Here is a 17,257-nt window from a genome sequence, read left to right as displayed (position 1 = left end):
CATTGATGTCTAATACCTACTGTTAAAATGGCAGGTGATGATTGTCTAGTGGTTAATGATACGCACTGACAACCTAGGTGTCACAGGTTCGAATCCAGTTTGTTCTACAAAAATCACTTAAGATGTTCGCAACCTTCACATGGTCCCTCCCTGTAATCCCCCGTGTCTTTCTAGAAAGAATTCTGACTAGAAAAATATTGGGGAAACCAATGCTAGCAATAGAATCTTCAGATATATAATGATGATTAAGATTACGCAAAAAAAAAAAAAAAAATCAAAAGATATCTGAATTTTCACAAAGCACTTTCATTCCCTTTTTATCAACTTTGCATTAAACTAAATATAGCCCACATTTGGAGCTTTTATACCTAGCAGTTTCAAAATTTATAATTAGTTTAGGAGTAAATCCTGTATATCCTCGGCTTAACATTCACGGGCAATATGAAATGTAACAAATATATTGAGGACATTGCGAAGGCTACTGCAAAGGATGTGGGTTCCCTCTATCGTGCTAGACGACTACTCACACCTGAGAGTATCCTGTACCTCTACAAGGCCATGCATGGAGCATTGTTGCCACATCTGGGCTGGTTGGTTGGTTGTTTTTGTTTTACGGCATATCAACCCTTTTTCGGGTTATTTAATGCCGAATCCAAAGATTTTGAAGAAAAATTTTTTAATAGAATATATTTGTTGTTTTCAAATCAGTTTCTATTTAACCCATATTTGGGATCCTAACAGGTACTACCACTCTGGGTCAGAGTGGACCTGAGAGCAATGGTAATTAAAGGGTGGCTCCACACTCCCCAAAGCCCGCAAGCTGGGGCCTCACCACTGGATATAGTTTAAGGTCATATCCAGGACCATCTGGGCTGGTGCATCTACCCCTAGTCTCTCCCTCTTGGATAATGTTAAAAAAAAAAAAAAAAGCCTTCAATCTAATAGGTCCCACTATGTCAATGTAAGCGCCAACTCCTGTAGCATCACCGCAATGTTGCATCCCTACGCCTGTTTTACAAGTACTTTAATGGAATGTGCTCTAATGAACTCGTTGCACTTGTGCCCCCTCAACGTACATATCCTCGACAAACTCGATTAGCAACAAAATCACTGTTGAGGTCCCTAAATGTCAAAAAGCTTTTTACTCTAATGGCTTTTCCCCTCAAACAGCTAGACTTTGGAATTCCTTTCCTGCTATCTGCTTCCCTGACTGTACTGATACGCAGAAGTTTAAATGTTACGTAAACCAACATCTTGTTAATCTTTCCTAAGCATAGTCCAAGTGGTGATATATCTTGTTAGGGGTGAACATGATTAAAAAAAATTTTTTTCTAATAAATAAATAAAAAATTAAAAAAAAAAAAATATATATATATATATATATATAAAAAATAAATATATATAAAAATATAATATATATATATATATAAAAATAAATATATATAAAAAATAAAGAATACAATTAAAAAAAAAAAAAAAGAGATTAAAAAAGAGTGAATAATCTGGAGGCAAACATTTGTTGAAACCATATTTATTGTTTGATGTCTATGATATCTATCTATCTATATAATTATAAAACTCAAATGACCTTATAACGGGTGTGATAACTCAACATCCGGTTTACGACTTCCGGTTGCGTATGCGTATATAAACAAAGAATCAACGCGACAATAAAAAATGTTTTACTGTGTATGCTTTCAGCATCCCAATTGTCTTTTTTTTTCGCGTTTAAATTATCCAAATAAACAATTGTTAGTAATTTCTGCATGTTTTTGTTTTTTTACATCGTTCATTTCTGTGTTACGTCTAAGTTATTTTAACGCAATTTTCTTACAAATAAATCTACTTTAACCCGTTGACAACCATAAGAGCATTTTACAACGGAGATTTACCCACCGCCTTCCTTTTTTTTTTTTTTTTTTTTTTTTTTTTTTTAATTTATTCTCCATTTTTAATGCCCCTTTCTTCAAAAAAACATTCATACATTTTTTTTCTACACTATCAACATAAATAACCCCAAAAATGTTTTTTTTAATTTGCATTACAAATAAATAATCAATGCGACAATAAATTTTTTTTTTTTGCATTTAAATTAAAAGATATCAAAATTTGAATTTAACTTTAAGTATTATGTTATCTGTTCAGTGTACATTTACCTATAAGTATAGCAAATCACTTATAATTCAATGCCCGTAAGTTTTTTTTCTTCTTCAAAAATAAACAATTATAAACAGAACGACTCATAGAAATCTATCTATATTCTTTTTTCATTTTAATATACTTTCATAGAAATGTTTCTGTTATGTCACAAAAAACTATTTTCTTTACGTCACAATTGTCACGCTCATACATTAATTCCATAGTTAATATAACATACTGACCCAACGGGTCACGGGTAGTGTAGTATCTATATAATAATTGGTTTCAAAGGTTGTCACAACCGAGTATGGTAATGGGAATAAGCTCCCTCTCCCTAAAAAAATGCCCTCATCATGTGCGTTTCAACTAGCCTCTGATAACCAAGTCCAGCTCCTGGCCTTCTCGTGTGGCTCAGCTACTAAACCCGGCAAAACTTTTTATATTAACTGGGAGAAAGGGTAAAGGTGGTCCACTGACGCTTTAAAGCCAGTTACTTTGGGCAGGTGGAGCTCATCAACTTTTGATAGTAGCTCACCTAAGAGAAGGCGACTGATTCAAAACCTCCACTGCCTTGTGGAATTACCCCATTGGAGAAAAGGCTTAGGAGAGTAAACTCCAAAAGAAAATCCAGAGACAGAGTCCTTATAATGTCATCAATAGCAACTCCTGCAATGCAGTTAGAGCTAAGCTTTACTGGGTTTTTTTCTTGGATCCGCTGGCTTTGGGGAGAGAGGGTGTGACTGCTGCACAGGTTACATCTATCCTTCCATATCACCTTGCCCAGGCTATGTAACTCTCCTGCTACATCATCGACTCCCGAGATGGATAGTTGCCAACAACAATGTACCAAAGAATTTCACGTTTGTACATAATGTAAACAGAATAAAAAGCTTTCTTTTTTTTTAAAAGATGGGCTCATTAGAGCAGTAAAGATGTAGATAGATGATTAAGCTGATACTGCCGAGGTAAAAAACTTAAACTTTACCTATTTTACCTATTTAAAAATTCATTGTTCCAAATCAAATTATGTTGTTCCATCAACTTATACAATATTAAAATAAATACATTTAAAAAGAAAAAAAAAATTAAATCTGATTACTTTTTAAAATATTTAGAGCTAAGAATAATTTTTTTTTTTTTTTTTTTACAGAAAGAGTTTTTTTGTGTTTTTTTTTTCTAATAGTATTAACTTGGATAGATATTTAAAAATGAACATTATTATTAGTATTAACAGTAAATTATACAGATTGATGTAGAAAGCACCGTGGAATTTTCATGGGTCTCGCCAATAGCAAATAATATTTAAGCTCTAAACATTTATATTATATTTCTCTTTGTTTACATATTCCACTTTTTCTTTGGAACTACTGGGCAGATCTAGCTAAAAATTTGTATGGACCTTTGTTTTAAGGTGTAGCGAACCAACTATTATGGTATCTGTTTAATGTACAGTTATGGATTAATAGGGATTAGTATTTAATGCAAAAAATGAGCACAAATTTACCCATATTCAACCATTAATTTGGCATAAAGCACTCTTTCTAAATCAAGGGCGATAACTTTTGCCTGTTTTTAACAAGCTAAAAAAAAAAAGTCTAGTATTATTATATATTCTAGCTAGCAAACACTCACCTCTTCCATGACTGTTGGATCCAAGCAGTCTCCATTATCATCATACAAAGCATCCCAAGAGTCTTCACCTTCATCCTCTCCTTCTACAGCACACGGAGCCTGAGAACCATTCAGAGATGGAGGAGTTTGCTCCTGCAGAGAAGGGGATTTCTTAGCCGATTTCAACAATGAACTAACATCATTATTGATAGCTGTATCAGTAGACGAATCTGCATCTTTATTGCTTAAGGTTTCTTTAGATCTGTTTAATGAATTCTTTACCAAGCAGGTGTCATCACTGTCCTTGCTGGCTGCAGCGTTAACTGCCTCGTCGTTGCATTCAGCATTTTGAGCACGTTTACAGCTGGCCAAAGTGTCTACCGCTGATTTAGAAGACAGACTGTTGGAGCGATCAGCCTCCTCTTCTCTTGGAATGTCCACTGGAATGGCAGCACACTGTTGGTCAGCTGGAGTTTGCCGACTGTCTAATTCAAGGGATGCAGGTGAAGGTGTAGCCTCTGAGGGAGTAGACGAGATGCTCCGTTTGCTGTCTTTGGATCCTGCTGGTCGGTCGGGTGAGCTCGACTTAGATTTGGCATTACCTGCCCCAGGAAGAACCTTGGTTGTGTCAGAGCTGCTCAGGGGGGAACGACGCTGTTGCCTTGTCGTTGGGTTGCTATTGGCAATAGTCGTCTTATCACAGACTTTGTTTAATTCGTTGACAAGTGTAGGTTTCTGACTTGCACCTCTCGCTATGGATTCATTCGACTGTCTTTCATTTATACATCGAAGAGTACCGGCCTCACCAGGAGACCGCTGTATATTATATATGCCTTTATTAGCGATGTCAGAAGTATATGACCATTGGTTATCTGCACTTAGGGTTGATTGGGGAGCATTTAGATTCTTGCGGCCACAAGGCCTACTGCGGTTTCTTTCTTCCATCTGCGATGGAGGTGCTAGAGTCACTTTCCGTTCGGAGCTTCCAGAATCATCCGAAGAAGACTGAGATTGATATTCCCACTGTTTCGACCGCCTGCCTCTACGACCACCATCAGGTGACCTGTGGGTTGTAGGTTGTCGAGAAATTCTGACGTTTAAACCTTGTAGCCCAGGCTTCCCTCCTTGCCTGTCCACCTCCATATTAACATCTTGACAACCCCCTACAGTCCAATTGGCGGAGTATTCTCCAGATAATCGATCCAGAGGCGATGCATGTTCACGGCAGTTAGTTAATCCACCAACCTCACCCAAACCATCCATAGTTGGCCCACCATGCTGCATCAATCGTTTGGCTCGAGGGATATAAATCTCAACCTCACGTCGAGTTCTCCTGGCTGTGCAAGTGCCTCGAGGTGTGCTTTTCCGACCTGTCATCTGAGGGGTATTGACATTGTTGTTGTTAGGATTGGTGCTAAACAGAGTGGGATAGAAGTCGTCGGGACTTGTTGGAGTCAGTCCTCTTTCATCGGTGTTGTTCCCCATAGAATATGAGGATCCATAGTCATCGTTATCTAAGGGATATTGCGATTGATGATGCTGCTGCATACGACGTGGCCGTGGGATGTAAATCTGCTGTTCAGGTTTCCTTGCTTTACCCCTGAAAAGAAAAACATATGGAAACGTGAAAAATGAAGAAATGCTATGAAAAAAAATATCCCCCCCCACACTCCACCCCCAAAATATAGAGCTTGGAAACATTCTTTGCATCTCTAATCTTTTTCTTTAAACTAGCAGTTCAGCCTGGCTTTGCTCAAGCCCTATGCACTGTTCATAACTTTATGGGCATTATATATATATATATATATATATATATATATATATATATATAACTTAATTTAAAAGGAAAAGAGAAAGTTCAATTCCACAAAGGAGACTTATCCGGATAATGTCAAGCTCAAGAATAATTATTGGAGCTTATACAGTAGAACAACAAGAGTATGAAATGAAGACAAAACTATATATTAGAAATAGAATGGATCATTTATTTAATAATGGAATACAGGAAAAATTTGGGGGATAGAAGGGACTCTTTATGGCAAGGCATTTTGAAGCCTAACACTTCTCATCAGAAGAGTAGAGAAGGTGCTAGGTAGCATGGGGAAGATGCGGCATCTAGCGTAAGGTTCATTAGGGATGAAAGAGATTAAGAGGAATTATATAATGTTGGGGGAGGCTTTATTGAATTCTAAATAAGGGGAAGCTTATATATAGTATGATATATAAGATTATATATGGTCTTTAACATTGTATTGAGATTCAGGGGTATATGCATTATGGCTAAATAGAGGGTGTTTTGTTGCTGCATGGTAATTTATTTATTTTAACGGTTTGTGGAGTGTCTATTTTCTATGGAGTGGGTAATTTTGATTGGTGCCACCTAAACGGTAAATCGCGGGGCTATAAATTTGTTTCTAATAATTTGGACAGGGGGGGGGTAAAGGTAATATGCGGCAATATATATAACTTTCTACTGTTATGATATAGGGAGTATGATCATAAGGGGGCGGTTGGAGATTAGGGTGGCAATGACTATGAGTGCGTTTAACTTGATGCAAAAGGTTAAGTATACATATTGATGTCAAAGTGGGGGAGTAAGAAAACCATTACTACTTATGAGAGTGGTAAAAATATATCAAATAATAGTAGGGTAATTATAATAGTACGAAAGATAATAGTAAAGAAGATTATAATTATAATAATAGTAGTAATAATAAAGCTGAAAATAAAAGAGAAGTAAAATTTTCAAAGGTCAAATGGTTAACAGCCAAATTTCTGGCCGAAAACCAATTAAAAAGATCTTTCCAAATCTCAATACCCCTTATATCAAATCTCGAGTCTGTCGACTGAAAATTAACAGGGTAGTTTGGTAGGGAAATGTGTACACACACACACAATTTCACTTTTATAGATAGATAGATAACTTCCTGGATCATCTTACATTAAACATGATACGAGTAAATAAGTACAGAACGGATTTTCCAGGAAAACTCTGGTTGCCCCCTAGGTGTGCCTTTCGTATAATTTTGTTTGTCTATACTTCGCGATAACTCTTGGGTGTGCCCCAGGGGCTCTTTTAGGGCTAATAAAAACACTCCATTTTTGGGACTATTTTACCATATTTGTCCCAAATTTTCTGTGTATGTCTATTTAGCAGTTTTGCATGGTGCTGAACTCAAATTTAAATATGTTAAGGCTTTGGAGGCTTTTGGAGCTAAATGGAGGGAGGGGGGGCAAATGATGGACTTAGTCATTTCTTTTTTTGCATGGTGCAGATCTCAAACTTACATATTTTAAGGCCTAAAATTGCACCATTTGTTCATTTTCACCCGGATTTTTTAAGCTTTTGGGGCTATATGGGGGGGGGGGGGAATGCTGAACTTAGTCATTTTTTTTATGTCTCATTCACTATGCACTGATGGGGGACCATGCATGCTTCACTTGTTTTTATAAAAATGATGCCAACTTGATCAATTTATGTTAATTTTTTAACAGGATCTTTTCATTTAGTCATTGATACATACATCATACAGATTTTTCTTTATTATATATATATATATATATATATAGTAATTTATAAATGCCTACACGTGGTAGATGACCCATGTAAATTATGCCTTTATGAAAAATTTGCTATCCTGTACTTTAAAGAACCCCAAAATCTATTAAACTGTAGAAGAGAAATAGCAAATAACTGTGTTCACAAAATAAAACTTACTCTAGGATAGCGATACAAAATAGCTTTAAAACTAACAAAAACAATAGAAAATAAACAAATAAATAAATTAAATAAACATGAATATACATAAACGATCACACATATATGTATATTTATATATAAAAAAAAAAGAAGGTCTGCCTTAAACTACTAACCTAGTTCTAAAACAGATCCTTTGTTCGATAAAATGCATGCCCATTGGCTGATAGGAAGGGGCGCGGTGGATACTAGAAAGCTGATTGGCTAACTAAAATCCTCAACAGAAGAGGACCATATAAAAACAAGAAACAACCACAGAATTCGAGCATAAGCCTGACGAATCCTAGAGTGGATGAAACGCCAAATATTCAGTGTAGCTTAATCGCCATATATATTTTATAAATTACCAACTAGCTCTACCTACGTATTGAGCACTTTTGAAGTAAATACTTAAAGTTTACACATAAATCTATACTTTCGTATATTAATAAAACACAAGTTGTTTGTTTAAGTATTATAAGCAATTGAATATTTTGTTGTATTATAGATGTTTAAGATTAGAATGCGTTCTTTAATTACTTATAAATTACATTTTAAAAAGTGAAGGAACACGATTTGATTTGTAGTAAACTTTAAGTTTATTTAATATAATTAAATGAAAATTATGCATGTAGAAATATGAATATTTGAAGCAGAACACAAGCAAAACATTTGATATGAGTTAAGACAATAAACAAATATTAAAATTAAACAATTTGAATAATCAAAATGATTTTTTTTAAATCAAAATGAATATTTTTTAATCAAAATGAACCACAATATTTTTTCAAAATCAAAAACAATATTTTTAATGGGTTTGTATTACTGTACACATAGATTCGAAAAAGTTGCAAAAAAACAAATATATAACAAATAAATGTTATCAAAGGCAAGATAAGTTACTTTTCTACCAAACTGGATATAATTTTTCGTATTTTTATTCAATGTAACATGTTTATTCAGCTCGAAAAACATAGTGTTTACCAATGTATTGGAAAATTCAAGATGGCATCTGAGTCCCTCTTTAACACGGTAAGTTTGGGAAAAGGTGTTATAAATAAAAAACTGAATAAAATACTGTTAAAAACTCGCTCAATATATGTTACCGTGACATATATTCGGCGGGTTTTTAATAGTATTTTGTATAGTTTTTTTTATTTATAACACCTTTTCCCATACTTACCGTGTTAAAGAGGGAGTGAGGCGCCATCTTGAATTTTCCAATACATCGGTAAACACCGTATGGTTTTCGAGCTGAATAAACATGTTACATTGAATAAAAACACGAAAAATATATCCAGTTTGGTAGAAAAGTAACTTATCTTGCCTTTGATAACATGTATTTGCTATATATTTGGTTTTTGACAACTTTTTCGAATCTATGTGTACAGTAATACAAACCCGTTTTTTGAGCTGAATAAATATGTTACATTGAATAAAAACACGAAAAATATATCCAGTTTGGTAGAAAAGTAACTTATTTTGCCTTTGATAACATTTATTTGTTATATATTTGTTTTTTGGCAACTTATTCGAATCTATGTATACAGTAATACAAACCCGAAATGAATTTAAGACCACGAGTGAAATGAGAAAATGAAGAAAATCACATTTACTGTGTGTGTTTACTGTTTATGTAAGTCAGCGGGTTTGGTTGCCATAACAACGTGACGGTAGTGAACGTGTGTGTGTGCGCATGTGCTTGCTAGTAGTACTAATAAGTTTGTAGGAGCGTTTGATTTCGTGTAGTTTAGTTTCGTATATAAGTTTCGTATTTTTTTAATTTGTAAATAACAAGTTATGAAAAAATTAAACCCTTCCAAGATGGACAATAAATAAAGCCATAATATTTTATGGTAAAGGTAAGAGCGTAGGAACCATAGTTTTTTAGGAGATGTGATTATTGGATTAACCAATCAGAAATCGTCTGTGGCACATACATCTGTTTTTATATATATATATATATATATATATATATTCTGGACAAGACCCAATCACTTACCTTGAGCCTTGAAGTGATGCAGGTGAGATATCATGATTGCTTCTTGTATCCTCATCCTTTATTATTTGGGAAGGAGGAGAAGGAAAAGTTGGTGGTGAATTCTGATACTCTAACCACTTGCCACGACCACGGCCACGACAAGGTCGACCACCTGAACTGGAGTTCATTTGACTAATACCATTACTGTAATAACAACAAAAATTTCAAGTTAAATTAGCAAAATGGTCAGCGGCAAGTCCTACGGAATCAAAAACAAGGAACACTTTCATCCAATATTGACAAATCTTAGAATCGTTTTTATATTGTTTAACTTCAAAGAGATGTAACCCTTTACTCAAGAGCAATGTTTATTTGCACATATATACAGTAGCGTCCAAAACTAGCGGGTGAATGTTTGGCATCTGGTAGGATACCCCATTCCCAGCTTGAACAAACTGATAAGAAAATAAAAAAAAGAAAAGATATCTATTATGTCAACCCAACTTACCAATAGAAACGAGTTGATAGTAGGATACATTGTATATTAGAAATTACATTTGAGTGTGTAAAACAGATTTTTCTTTTTTTCTTTCTTTTCTTTTTTACATAAATTACATAAACTATGATAAAAAAAAAACTAAGGGACAAAATTTTAAAACCTAATGTTTGTTAGAAATAACTGTGAAAAGCTGAAATTTTGACAACTGGTAGTCGTTATCATCCATGATAACATACTAAAATTTCAATCATTTGCAAAAGATAGAAAAAAAATTATAACAATTTATTTTCCAAATAGGAACGTTCAAAAGTAAGGGACAAAATTGAAAAAAAAAAAAAAAAGACAAACAGTATGCTATATTCACATTTTTTGATTTCCTTTAAAGAATAAGTCTTATTTAAAATTTCAGTTTCTTTTCATGTTGTACATGAGACGTTGGCATTTTGTTATCTTTTCTCTCTCAGCTCCGTTTAACTCAGTATCATTGTGGGCACAAACTTTTAAGATTGCTTCTTTCTCCATATTATTATGTCACTATGGCAACTGATATGCATTCAAATGGCCAGAATATGTAGTTTGGTTAGTTTTATGTTCCATAGAGGAGGGAAGGGGGAACAGTATCGATGTGGCATCCTTCCTTATGCTACAACAGGTCTTATATCTACTTGCCTCTCTATGAGGTCAGAATTAGACAAATAAAAAAAAAATTGTTTTTTAATGTGTGTGTGTGTGTGGGGGGGGGATGCGATGGGGGGTCATTATCATCATCATCATCATCATCATATTCAGCTTAACATCTGTTTTACATGTTTGTATGCTTTGGACGAGTTTAAGAGTTAACTACCTCTGGCCAGGTCTTTATTTATCCCTGTGTCCCTTAAGTCCATTTTTTATCATTTCCTCACTGTTTTTGGGGTTTTTTTCAGCCTTCCCTTGTGAACTGATCCTGCTACTTCAACTGTTCTACATCTACTAACCCCAGCAATCTCATCCACTGTTTCAACATGGCCGTACCAATAAAGTTTTGTTCTGCACACATCTCCCTCTACACTCTAGATTTCATCTTCCTCTTTGGTCATCAGATCTAAGTTTGTCTTTAAGACGAACACACATTAAGATTCAACTCCCCAAAAATGAGTACTCTGGACTCAGATTAAATTCTTTTAAAAATAAATTGATAAAAGAAATTGGCCGAGTCTAGAACAGAAAAGTTGATGTGTAGAATCAAAGCAGATATTACACTTTGCTCTTAGCCAAAAGGCTAACCAAGTCTTACCAATGACAAACATAACATCTTTTTCTTATTTGGATTATTCAGACTACTGTTCTCATCTTAAGTGTGATTTTCATAACATTTCCAGAGTTTGACAACATATGCCTGAAGAAGGTTGGAGGTTACATCGACCAAAACGTTATGAAAATCACACTCAAGATGAGAACAGTAGTCCGATGAATCCAAATAATATGAACAATATTGTCTGTTGGTCGTTCACTTCATAAGGAGTTGCTGCTACTGTTCTGATAGCAAATATCATTCATCATCTATATGAATAAAACAGTAGATGTATGTAGGTGTGTGAGTACGGTTCCAGGTGAGAAATGTCTGAAGATAGTGGTTTCAATCCTACCCAACGCCAGCCAGAGGCTTACTTGGCCAAAAACGTGGTGAGACAACAACAACTACGGCAGTTATTGCTGAGAATGCAGTTAGGAGATTCGGAGTTCGTATCCCGTCGCGGTTACCACCTGATGAAGGTAAGAGGAATAGTTGGCCAAAAAAACGTTATGAAACAACTAAAAAAAAGATGAGAATAATAATCCGCAATAAATTAATAAATAATACTCATCTCAATAATGAATTCCAATTAAATCATATGTGAGAACAGTAGTCCGAATAATCCAAATAATATGAATAATCAATCTTTATCTCAAAAATTTAAAAATGTAGCAAGATTTTTTTTTTTTTTTTTTTTAGATAAATAAAGAATAAAAAAGTACATTTAGGTATGATACGTACTGAAGCATTGTATCTTGGAGACAGATGGCCGTCCTACGTCGTTTTTCAGAACCAACGGAGAAGCTATGTAAGTGTTTAAAGTCGGCCTCTACCGTTTTGTGGATCAATAGGCGGTGATAACTGTCAAGTGGTGGGAAGAGCAAGACACTAGAAGAAGAAAAAAGCGATTAGACATCGGAGAAAAAAAGAAGTAGAAGTCTGGAAATATTGAGATTCTTGGAAAATATACTAGTTGGAATACCCGTCACTGGATGGATTCATAAGGAATGGCTACCACACTGTAGATGTTCAATGAGTTCAGAAAAAATATGCCAAAGCAAGTAATACTGTCTCCATCTTATAAACCAAGGACAATTATCCATTCTTCCAACATGACCATACCATCAAAGTCTCCTGTTCTGTGTATATCTATATATTGTCCAGATTTAATCTTCCCAGATCTAAGTCTGTCTTTAAAGTTCACATTACAAATCCATTGTCATCATCATAATCCAGTTTTGGTATTTAAGATGTTGCTACAAGTTGGCAATGGCAAGCAATGTCTGACGCCTGCTCTCCATGCAGTCCAATCCTTAGTTATGTTGCATGAAGCCAATCACTTTTTGTGTTTCTTGATCTAAAACACTTAGTGTCGGAGGTATCCCAGCATATGATGGAGTTGATGCAAGACACTGTACATTGTCAAACCACCAGAGACGCAAAGTGTATAACACATCAAAAATCCTAACAATAATCTTCTGACGCTTGCAGAGATTTGGTCCTCTCGTTTGCAGCTGCACATTCACCCGATTGTGGCACGGTTATTACGCTGAAGCCATTGCAGATCAGAAGCATTTCAGATTCATATCTTACTATCGTGCAAGATGACAGAGTGAACACGGGCCAAAAAGACATTGCCCCAAATCCTGAAAGAAATGTACCTAGATGTAAGGATTGGCAGTAACTTCCTGAACTTTCCTCCAAGCAACATAATGAGCAGCGATAACACCTCCGCAATCACCACCAGTATACATGTCACGCAGGTAGCAGAAGGTAGTTTCAACATCAAATGGAGTGCAATCTTGATCCATATGTGTCACAGTTCAACCGTGTCAAAAAAGCAAAAGACAATGTCAAAAAGCGAGAGACAATGTCAAAAAGCAAGAGACTATGTCAAAAAGCGAGAGACAATGTCAAAAAGCGAGAGACAATGTCAAAAAGCGAGAGACAATGTCAAAAAGCGAGAGACAATGTCAAAAAGCGAGAGACAATGTCAAAAAGCGAGAGACAATGTCAAAAAGCGAGAGAGAACAAATGTCTTCTACCTCTCTTACTCTCTTCATGAAATGTTTGAAGCATGGAAAAATGAACACTTTCAGAGCTGTTATGGCAAAGCAAGACGAGGAAGAGGAAAAGAGAAAAAATAGATAAAGCAAAAGAAAAGAGAAATAAGTTCCAGCTAAATAGCTACAGAAAAGCAAATGATTTTGCACAAATCAGACTTTTCAGTGCAAAGCCAGAGTTCAACTTAATTAAAAAAAAAAAAAAAATTTTTTTAAATAGTCTTCATAATGTATGTACCTGTCATGAAATGAAAATGTCATATTCCAAAAATTATGTAAACTGATCAATCTTATTTTTTAACCAAGAAAATCAAATTTTATGAAGAAGCAAGACACCGTCATGTTTAATAAATAGAAACAACTCAATTCTAACTACCAAGATCAAAATTAGCCTTGTAATGGCTATGATGTACTATTTAAAAAAAAAAAATAAATAAAAATTATGAAATATCGTAAAAAATATTTTCTATATAAAAAAAAAATCTCTGATCAATTTACGTAATTTTTGGAATATGACATTTTCATTCCATAACAAGTCTGTATATCAAAGATTTTTCTCCCTCTACTTTTTAAAATTAGGTTGAACTATAGACTTGCACTAACTTTTCTTTAAAAAAGCCGATTTAAGCCAAAAAACAGAACTCACATTCTGCGATTTAAATTGAAATCCACTTTTTTAAAGCAAAGTAAGAAAAAAAAAGGGGGGGGGTCTGTTTTCTTCCTCACCCACCCACCCCCCACCCCCGCAGAGTTACAAAAACATGAAGAATTTTCATCCTTGTAATTATCTTCATTAGTATCTAAAATATAACACTTCAACAAATCCAAACTTCCTTGTACCATAGTGTTCGATTTTTATGTAATTCACTTCCTGGGTTTTTCTTCTGCACTTCTATTTCTTGTTCTCTTTCGGTGGAGGAGAAATCCTTCACGACTGAGACAATTTTTATTTTTGTACCTTTTCTCCACGTTAAAAAACGACCCTGGTGTCTAACTCTGTCCCGTGGGGAGGCATAGTAAATAGGTACATGCGCTGCTTAGAAAGAAGAGAAAGTGGCACTTGTGTACATTGATAATCTTTTAAACCAACGCATTTCAGGTGAAAACATTATTATATACTTACATGTCGAAATTAGTATAAATTTTAAAAAATTATCAAAAATAATTTGGCAGAAAAATAATTACAAATAAAAAAGGAATTAATCAAATTACTGAGTTTTATTGTATGTTTTAATATGGAAGAGTTGTGCAGCCAATTCAGTATGACAAACAAGGGAGATAACCCTTGACAAATTAATGGTCCAACTTTTTTAATCAGATATCAGAACGTTATTGTGGATGATTTTTTTATTTTGTTAAAAACACATCTAACATATTTTCAACTGGATCATTTTCCACAGTTTCTAGAATCTATATATTAATACGATAGCGTGTGCGTGTGTTATTTTCTGTATCATGCTTACATCCAGGTCGTTTAATTGTTATGTACTTCCATTTCTTGTCATAAATAATTTTAATCAAGAATTCTTCATAAGTTTTTGTTATGGCCGAAGGAACTCAAGTTAAATATATAATTTAGGTATTTTAATTTTATGATTTGAAAGGTTAATTTTCAAATATAGAATTTTTATTGTTTGCACATACAGTTTAATATATATATATATATGTTTATTTCAGTTTCGATTCAAGCTGATGAATCCATATCATATAGATGTTTTTTATTTTTGAACTGGCAATATAAAAAAAAATATATATATATCGATAGAACATTAACTCTATAATAATACATACAAAATCTGCAAGAATTAAAATACCATTTAAACATCTTTACAACCCGGCTATGCCGAGTGTTTGTACTAGCTTAGATAAATACTTCTGCAGTTTTAATAAAAAAGATGCTACAATAATATCAGAGTGTCTCCATTTACACTGAACATTTACAGAAGTCCAACATCAATACATTACATATGAGTCCTCTGTGGAATTTCCACAGGTCTCGCTAGTTTATACTAATTTCAACATGGCATAAGTAATGTTGAAATGTGTTGATTTAAAAGATCAACAATCTACACAATCACTAAGAAATCTTCATAATCGTAAGCCAAACATATGAGGGTTGATTTATTATTACTGTCTGGTATAGTCATGGGAGAATGGAAGTCTACAAACCGAACCTGTCCGCGGTAACTTGGTCAGCATATCTGGTGAGCTCCCGGCTCACCAGGTTCACAAATTTAATGTCATCAGCACTGCGGTATTGGCCGAAAAGATACTCAGCCATCCAAAACTGGAAAGAAAAATAAAAGAAAAATAAAAGAAAAAGAAAATTTAAAAAGCTAATAATAGTTGGAACAGATTTTTTTTTTTTTCTCAGGAAAAACCTGTTATATAAGAATATAATGCCGATTGTAAAAAAAAAAATAAAATAAAAAAATAAGTCATAAACTGAGAAAAGAAAGCAAAATGAAGACCAAAATACCTATTTTTTTTTTTATCGTTAAAAATAAAAATGTTTTTATTAGCTATAAAAAAGCAGTCAGTTTAGTGTGTGAAATTGGTCAATAGAATAAAATTAGACTTTTTAGCGTGTTAAAAAAGGGTAAAAGTTTTAACCCATTAACTTAGAATGTATGCTCTATGCTAAACTAGCTAGGGTGCCTGGTGTTGCCCGGGTGTTTGGAGGTGTGTGTTGAGCAAAAAAAAAAAAATAAATAAAAAAATAAAAATAAAAATAAAAAAGAAAAAAAAAGAAAAGGGGGTAGTAGGAAGGCAGGCTCGAACCCGTACCACGGAGGAAAAGAGCATGAAAAAAACGTGACGTCTTCGCTGTTACGACCACTGACAAACTGGAAGTGACATAGGTTTAAATTAAGGCTAGACAATCGAAAATAGGGGATGACTTTCGAAAATATCAGCGAAAAAAGCGACCCCTCCCTGTAGAAAATTGCCTAGTTGAGGGTGAAGGAATTCATGTTTTTAGCCAATTTTTCGGTATTTGTTGTCTGATGGGTCGAGCTTCAAAACGATACTCATCCAGTGAAAATCCGTCGCCTCTGTTGAAAGTTTTAGGCAGACATGCAAACATACATTTATATATTGGTAGCTCAAATTTTCGACCCAAACCGATTAAAAAACTTGCCCTATCTCTGAATACCTTTATGTAAAATTTCAAATGTTTAGACCAGAAATTGTCTGCGTAATTTGGTAGCGACCGCAGAGGTCAAATTTTTTTAAAACTTTGACCCCTATTATGACACCTTAACATTTATTGTTTTGGGCTCAAATCAAGTTATTAAGTTAGATCTATCTCCAAGGAATCTATATCTAAAATTCCAAGTGTTTATACCCAAAATTGTTGGAAGAGTTTGGTAGAGTTCTCGTTGAACTTTGACCCCTTAATAGCCAAATTTCTGGCCGAAAACGGATTACACACCTTTTCCCAAATCTCAATACCCTCTATATCAAATTTCGAGTCTGTAGACTGAAAATTGACAAAGTTATTGTGTAGGGAAATGTACACAGACAGACACACAGACTTTCACATATATATAGATTGATGATTGAATATAGTGGTAATTTGTACACATTTTTACATTAAATACTAATCCGTATTAATCCCTAACTGTGCAACAAATGAATACCATAATACTTACTGCACATTATCATAAAATACAAAATTTCAGCTAAACCAGCCCAGTAGTTTCCTAGAAAAAAATGGAATAGATCGATGGACAGCTAAGAGAAATATAATGTAGATTCTCTTCAATTTCAACTCGTGATAATGCATTCATTTTTTTTTTTTTTTTTTTAACTTGCAGATTTTTATGAAACAAAATTTTTTCTTTTTATAAATCTACAAATCAGTAATAGAAACTCCAGTTTACTTCAAATTAAGTTACTTTTTTCAATCATTTTTTTATCTTGATATTTTTCAATTTAAATTTGAATTTTT

At 34.0% G+C, this 17,257-nt stretch overlaps 1 protein-coding gene across 1 annotated transcript in view; it reads right to left on the bottom strand.

Moving 5' to 3' along the window:
- The window catches only part of LOC145246066 (uncharacterized), a gene marked incomplete in the record, with an annotated part of 58,591 nt that overhangs the window by 19,843 nt on the left and 21,491 nt on the right, over positions 1-17,257 (bottom strand). The window contains 4 exon segments of the mRNA XM_080107910.1: positions 3,772-5,350; positions 9,489-9,671; positions 11,984-12,130; positions 15,480-15,592. Of these exon segments, the coding sequence (XP_079964036.1) occupies positions 3,772-5,350; positions 9,489-9,671; positions 11,984-12,130; positions 15,480-15,586 (2,016 nt within the window).

Source organism: Euprymna scolopes, chromosome 23 (genome assembly GCF_053919585.1).
Source record: "Euprymna scolopes isolate OS-2025 chromosome 23, ASM5391958v1, whole genome shotgun sequence".
Lineage (NCBI taxonomy): Eukaryota > Metazoa > Mollusca > Cephalopoda > Sepiida > Sepiolidae > Euprymna > Euprymna scolopes.
This window is presented reverse-complemented; position numbering and strand designations above follow the sequence as displayed.